Source organism: Aedes albopictus, chromosome 2, assembly GCF_035046485.1.
Source record: "Aedes albopictus strain Foshan chromosome 2, AalbF5, whole genome shotgun sequence".
Lineage (NCBI taxonomy): Eukaryota > Metazoa > Arthropoda > Insecta > Diptera > Culicidae > Aedes > Aedes albopictus.
In genome coordinates, this window is record NC_085137.1 from 254,050,393 (window position 1) to 254,058,083 (window position 7,691).

At 44.0% G+C, this 7,691-nt stretch overlaps 1 protein-coding gene and 1 long non-coding RNA gene across 2 annotated transcripts in view; one reads left to right on the forward strand and one right to left on the reverse strand.

Annotated features, from left to right (window-relative positions):
- The window catches only part of LOC134288016 (uncharacterized), a 286,653-nt gene that overhangs the window by 176,827 nt on the left and 102,135 nt on the right, over window positions 1–7,691 (reverse strand). The window lies entirely within an intron of this gene.
- Window positions 1,479–7,691, forward strand: part of LOC115264005 (bridge-like lipid transfer protein family member 1) — a 6,847-nt gene continuing 634 nt past the window's right edge. Inside the window, exons 1-3 of the mRNA XM_062854681.1 lie at window positions 1,479–1,633; window positions 5,412–5,576; window positions 5,648–7,687. Of these exons, the coding sequence (XP_062710665.1) occupies window positions 5,463–5,576; window positions 5,648–7,687 (2,154 nt within the window). The 5' untranslated portion in view covers window positions 1,479–1,633; window positions 5,412–5,462. The remainder of the gene's footprint in view (window positions 1,634–5,411; window positions 5,577–5,647; window positions 7,688–7,691) is intronic.

Sequence of the window (7,691 nt, forward strand, 5' to 3'; positions counted from 1 at the left end):
CAGCCACCCACTCAACCGACGGAGGAATCTGCAGTAACAGCTTCTGGTGGCAACCTCAACCTTCTCGCCGAGTTCCAAACCGAGATCACCATCAGGAATGTGACCAAAACCGGTCGCATCTTCATCTCGGACAACGCTGAACTCAACGTTCTTGGAATCGAGACTATGGATCTATTCGATCTGTGGTCTGTGCCGATCAGCAGCTTGGTTAACGTCGTACACCAACGTCCCGACAACAACCCGATGAAATTAAAAAAAAAATGTTTAATTGAATAAATACAATTTTAAATAAGAAATGCGCATGGCTGCTTATACCTTAAACCAGAATATTTAGTGAAGCTTGGATAACGCAATGTCTCTACGTTTACCGAACGAGTAAACGTATAAGCCTATGATGCAACCGTCATCAACCGACACCACCACACGGTCAGAAAATTCACTCATTTTGGAGCTAAAGTGGGACAACTCAAAATTGAGTAAATTTTACTTCCAGCGATAGCGCTGGCCCAAGTGCGAAAATCTCATCAGTTTAAGATGTATAATATTCTTGCTGATGTGAAGAATATTATACGGCTTAAACTGTCTGGATTTTTGCACTTGGGCCAGCGCTATCGCTGGAAATGCAATTTACTCATTTTTTGAGCTGTTCCAGTTTAGCTCAGTTTTGTGTGAATCTTACTCATTTTAGAGTAACATTTTCTTAGCGTGCACGTGATTTTCAGAGCAATCAGTGCTGTCACCTAATTATTGCGCGCGAATTACTCAACTTTACCACCTTGACTACGATACATGAGCTGCAGCTCATGACGAATTTCACCGTCTGGGAAACGAGCAATCAGTGCCATCTGTTGTTAGAAATGGCTGCTGCCATCTCGCGTCAAAAACGCTGAAACTATTCTCACAGCACAACCTGACAGCACAAACCGGCATGGATGTAAACATAAACAAATGACGTCATACGTGCGTAAATTTCAAACCGAAATTCATGAATGAAAATCGTCACATTTTGCCATGGGTTCGGTTGAAATGTACATGTTCATTCCGAATTCAGTGGCTGGTGTGCTTGAACACGAGATTAAATCCAGATTAACAAAGCCGAAATCGGTTTCGTGCCACCAATGTTTACCAATATTGGCCGTGCTGTGAGTTGGTGCCCATGCGGCACTTTATACCGAATGACAGCCCTTTTTCCCATCTGGTATATTTTGCCAGCTGACTGCCAGCTGGCTGTCTGTTGACTGCCAGCCAACTACCAGCACAAATATCACAGATAACGACGAGACTGAATCTGTCAAAACCGACAGCATGGTGGTTGTAACGAGATTTTGAAGGAAATATGGGATATGTGTTGTACTTTTTGGGTGAAAAATGTAACTTTCACTATAAAAATACAATGCTCATGAATAAATTTGAGATAAATGTAGATTTTAGGCGATTATCGTGAAAAAAACTATTTTCTGACAAGAACGTCGTCTGTACCCCAGTCTGTGTCCCGTTCGGATCTGTCAAAAGTGAAAAAACAAGATGGCGATCGTGTTTGCAAATCAATCTGTGATGTTTAGTTTTTCTTAGAAAATTGTGCTTTTTATTTAGATTCATGGAATACTTTTACGTTCTATAGTGAGTTAAGAAGGTGAGTAACAAGGGGGAGATAAATTTCAACAGTTCGGTGCGTGTTCAGTGCGAGTTTCAGAGGGTGAAAAATTACACAACTCCATAGGTCGTGTTTGGGTGGGTCTAGGTCATTTTTACTTGGAACGGAGCTGATTGATGACTAATTCCACTGATAATGGATGGATTTAGTGATAAGCTTATTGCATCGTAACGAGGAAATGAGTTTGGTGAGCAATCGCTCAGGTTATCTACAGAAATACGTAATGTACGCAGTTGGGAAGAGAGCCATTTTTGTCATTATTGATTTGCGAGGTCTTCCCGTCAGAAATCGATTTTTCCTGGCTGGCAAAAAGGCTGTAATTTTCCTGTCTGATTTCAATAACAAACATCTGTTGCGGGTGGGTGGGGTGGTAGAATGCTGTCAGTTTGTTTGGGTTTCGGCCAGTGGGTGGTTGGGTGGAATTTGTTTACGTTTGTTCACGCAAGCGAAAGAAAGCGTCCCGCCGCGTTTCACTTTCGTTTGTACACCACCACTCTTGTGGTGGCAATCAGCTGATTGATTGTCGTGCCGGGCGAACGTACGAGCACAACCAGAAGCACCAGTTGATTCGCGGCTTTGGATTATCAGCGCAGAGACGCGTTCGTTGACCTTTGCACTAGATTCCTTCCTAGTATGTATGTTGATTGAGGACGCTCGGCGCTCATCGTTGAGTTTTTGCTGAAGGATTTTTTATGCTCTTTGTTCACTAATACAGCACTGGTTGACGCTGTTGATGAAGGTCGCTTTGCTTGCTAGCTACGACAGAGGTTCTCAACCTTTTTTTCCTTTTTTTTTTAGCTTAGAAGCTGTAGAAACTTTATTTAAATTCTAGCGTAACGGAATAAATTAATTGAATGGTTATTAAACAAACAGTATTGAATTTATGCTAAAACCTCCCTGCCCTTTAGTTCAGAGAGGGTTTGGGCAGCGTCCTGCCAACTTGGTCGAGGCAGGGTTCTTGGGAGAACAAGTAAAGGGTTGTTGAAAGAATATGTAATGTAATTTATTTTGAGTAAATAAAATCTATTTTTTCCCAAACATGTTACGTAATATTTGAACAGCTTCATCAACGCTGATATTCTAAAGTGCTAGAATGATGCATTGAGCTGTAGGGATCCCTTAAAGATGGGATGTAAATCATTAACTCGCGATCGCGCGTTTTCGTACTTCAGGGAAAAAGTACATTACATAAATAAACGATTTTTAAAACACATCCGATATGTTGAAAAATTAATGATTTGCTATCCATGTCCGTGGAACCATTCTGAACAGCTATTGAGTGAATACATTGAATTGTTACATATTTTCATCTTGCGAATCGACCAGCCATATAAAAACTGAACCCAGTGTATCACCACAACCTCTCAAACTACTGTACCGAATAACAACTACTAATCATATCCTTTCCTTCCTTTCTTTTCTTTTCCCTTCCTTTTACATGAGCAAAATAACTACTCCGAGTATTTCTATCACCACGGTCACATCTAAGAAGAAAGTGAAAGCAAAACACCATTCATCACAAACAACGGAATCGAATGAAGAGGACTTACCTTACCGGGCTAAGGCCGGGTTGGCCTCTGCTGTACAAAGTAGCCTATGTTATTCGCAATGGGGATTTTTACGGATGGCTTATTGGGCCTACGCCAACATTCCTGTCTCGCCGAAGGGCCATCGTGCCAGTTCTGTTGAACGTCTCAACCAACACTGGGACGACCACACTGATGGGGCTACCACCTTGGATCTAGCTGGGCGTGGTGCAGCGTTTCTTACTCAGCCGCTGGATGCCAGAACAGACGCTGTTTGAGCCGCACCTCCTTGGTGAACAGACGCTCGGGTCGTTCCTCCTCAATCTAGCTGAAGTCATAAGGACAACAGTGCCCAGGCTCCACTACCAGCTAAGCACACAACTCTTAGCTGGCGGCCTTTGTCATCGCTTGACCCATGGAAGCATGAGGTAGGAACTTGTGAGGACCAGAGCTATGTTGGACGCTCTCTTTATCGACTCACCGTTTTGCAGCCCAAATGAAGAGGAATCGTGAGTAAAAGTCATAAAAAACACCTAAGGTAAGAACATAACTATTCTGTTTCCAACGTGAGATTAACCATTAAATAGATCCATTGGTCACGTGTAAGACGTATTTTTGACGCCGGAACGTCGTGACTTGACTAAACTGGACAGCAATGGTTCACTACTTGACTAGGTGGACATCGTGACAGGTTCTATACGTTGACGTTTTCAATGTAGTTGGCATTATAAGAATAACGTGAGAGTAGGAAATGTTTGTATAGACATGACCGATGCTGAGAATCCTAAGGGCTCCCTTAGGTGTATTTATCATAAGTTTACTCCAAGCACTGTGACGCTGAGACAAGTTTGCTAACAGGAAACTTTTATGTTAACATTCAAATTGACTGCTATTAGAAGATTATGAGGGAAATTATTATTTTTAAATGATATTTGTTTATTTTTATAGATTCTGATAGGGATGAGTACACCATAGTTGATTAATGATCTTTATTAGTTTCAATTGTTAATATAATAACCAACTAACCGACCTTACCTTACGACCTGACTTAGTCGATATTATGACAATAAAAGCAAAAGAGCAGGAGTTATGATGTGATCAAAATTAAAACTTAATCTTATTTTTTGTCAGGATCCAGAAACATGAAAAACTGTAGTAATTTGAATGTAGTATAAACTATGCTATGATACGGTGGACATAAGGATAATTCAGACTTCATAGGGATACAAGAGATGAACACAGATAAGCAAAAGACGACTAGCGACGACATATGATACATTAACTGTACATTAACATAAGGCGTTCGACTGATAAGTTTTATGTCCACAACATCAAATGGAAGCACAAAAAGAGAGTTATTTGAAGATGATTCCAGTGCTGTATATGACCAACATCGGTTCATCATAACAATATTGGTAATTAACTTGAAATAACTTTCAGAATGCACAATGAATTAACTTGGGATATTTTTGATTATTGTTTGGAGATGATGTCAGAAAAACTAGGTGCCCATACCGGCTACAAACGCTAGTTCTGATATTGTCACTGAGTAGTCTTCAAAAGTATCAAAACATTACATTTTTAGAGCTTTCACAAAATACGGGTGGGATGGGAACAGTAAGCGACACTTGATAACTACTACGACCCAATACTAAATACTGCACACTTTGCTCAAGTTGACGACATCGTCTAGTCCATCGTGAGTATCGGTCATAGTAGGGGGAAAGTAGGGAAAGCGTCCAGGCTTTGCTTTCAGCTGTCCTGCAGCTCCACCTGGTCACTCTAAAAAAAAAAAAAGTATTGAATTTATGCTAAAACCTGTTTATATTATTCAACTTTACAAGCCACGGGTAAGCTTTATGAGGAATTTCACTGAAAGTCTGAAAAGTATTAAAAGCAAACGACGCGAAGGCACGGGCGGAGGAATCTTAGAAGGTGTACCAAGTACAATCAAATTCGTATCTTGTCGCTTCAATTTGATGAATAGAGAGAGTCGATGAAGGGAAATTGATCATGTTACTTTTGCCCTTATTCAAAGATTTATTAGCAGAAGTGACTGGCGATCCACACCGTTTGGAAACCTCTGTATAGAGCAGCATTTCGCGTAGTACTGAGCAATCCGCAAATCGCGTAATGCGTCGTCACTTTTTTGTTCTATCTACTATAAACGTACATTTTAATCACTCTTTTGATAGCCCCTTTTACTATACGCTTGCGTTCTCATTTTACAGGGATTGTGACTATATAGCCAATCGACCGACCAACACTAACGCGTCATCAAGATGAGCTACGAAGTGTCGGAGGGGCCAGATCTTATCGATCTGGACCTGGACTTGAGCATGGGCCAGTTCAACACGACGCAGTCGATCGAGGACATGAAACTGGACAAGAACATGGTGAGAATGAGAATTATGGATTTCTGGAAGCGAAAGTTACTCAATGTCTGCGCCTTATGGTTTGTTTTCAGGTGTGGCTGCTGCTGTCGTTGCTCACCTCGATCATCTGGGTCGTGTACATCACGTTCTACAATTCGCGGCTGTTCGGTTACGTTATCACGAAGTTGGTGAATCGGCTGTTTGTGCGAGGGGCCTACTTCAAGATCGGCTCGCTCAATGTGAATCCGCTGGCCGGGAAGATTATGTTTCGGGATTTCGTTTATGTTACGTACGATTACACGGTTCGCGTCCAGGATGGGTACTTCATATTCCGGTGGTGGCGATCGTACGTTCCGAAGGACGTGTCGGAGGATTTGTCCCACTCGGATACGAGGCTGTCGATTATGCTGAATGGGTTCGAGCTGCATGTTTACAACCGGTCTGATTTGTATGCGAAGCTGGAACGGACATTTGGGCTGAAGCCTTCGGTTCTGATCCCGACGGAAAACATGAGTGCCGAGGAGATCGCACGGTTCAAGGAGCAGGCGATGAACTATGAGAATCAGCGACAAAGCAACGAGCAGCACACGAAGTTGAAGAAGCCACGGCCGGAAGCCATGACCGCTACAACCTGGCGAGATTTGATACCGGTGATCAAGATTGACATCTGTTCCGGAAGGTTCGTGTTCGGGAATCGGCTTACCCCGACGACGCTGTCGATTTGTGTGGAGGAAGCTCACTGTGTCTACAGTACTAAACCAGCAGTGTCCAAGTTGGACCACTTCATGCACTTTGTCAAGGCAAAGGTGGAGAATGCGAAGGTTCTGCTCGCTCCAAGTCCAAAATACACCGGATTGGTTGACGAACCTCCTAGGTACATGGGTGAGGGATTTGTAGTAATGATGTCCAACAACATGGAGCTGTATTTCTACATGGATGAAGCTGGCTTTGTTCCAGAAGAACCGGTGACATTGACACTTGCTAACGGAGACGTAGTTGAAGCATCACCTCCCGTTTGGGGAATCGACATCAAGTGTGGCAAAGGCACCGACTTCAGCTATGGACCTTGGGCAGACCGTCAGAGGGACAATCTGTTCAAGTTTTTCTTCCCTCCAGACTATCAAGCCATGCAGGTCACAAAGCCACCAAAACCCGGCGATCGCCGAGAAATGCAATCCTTCGACGTCAATTTGTGCACTCTCAATGAAGCGACAATCGACATCCTGTTCTCGAAGAACAAGGAAACAAACGCCGTTCACGTGAACATTGGCGCCGGATCTTGCCTGGAGGTCACACTTCCTTGGATAACCCTACAAGATGGCTTTACAACTAAAGTCACCGGGCAGCTACTGCACGTCGAAGCAACGACCAGTCTTCAATACCGCAGTCTGGCTGAATGCGAGACGCTTCAGTTCAACGTCAAAGTTCACTATCCAGTTCGCTGGAATGATCACCAGGAGTGGACTATAAACCTGACTGGCACCAAAGCGACCGCCTACATCGTATACTCCCACAAATACTTCTTCACCGATCTGATCGACGATTGGGCCTCGAAAGCCCGTCCCGACATCCTCAGTTTCGTTCCTTACACCTGGAAGTTTGGAGTCATCCTGCAGGAGTTCGAAATCATCACGCTGAGCAACGAATTCAACTGGATCGACTGCTCGAGCACCAACCAGGAAAATCATCACCTCGCCTTCTGCGGCGACCTCTTCGATCTCAGTTTCACCCTCCCCTTTGACGACTTCCTTCCCCTAAAGATCCCCATCGTTTTTTGGATCCACGGCGAAGGCCTCGATCTCAGCATGTACCTTCCGGAGCAGTCCAGCACCAAACCCATTCTCGTCGCTCTGGATAAACATGCCCGCATCCTAACCCGCGACGGCAACGTCAAGAAGCGCACCGACCTTCTAGGCAAAAAATGGCGCAAAGTGTGTCAGAGATCCGCCGGATGGATCGACTGCTGGAGCGTTCCCATCGTGGCGCTCTCCATCAAGTACCTCTATCATCCGATGCCACCGCTAGGGCCGGACCCGCAGGCAGACATCACCACACCGGAGAAGGAGGAGATTCTTCTCAGCCCGATGCGGATACCCAAGATGCGAAAATCGCCGGCCATCACGTGGAACGACGCCG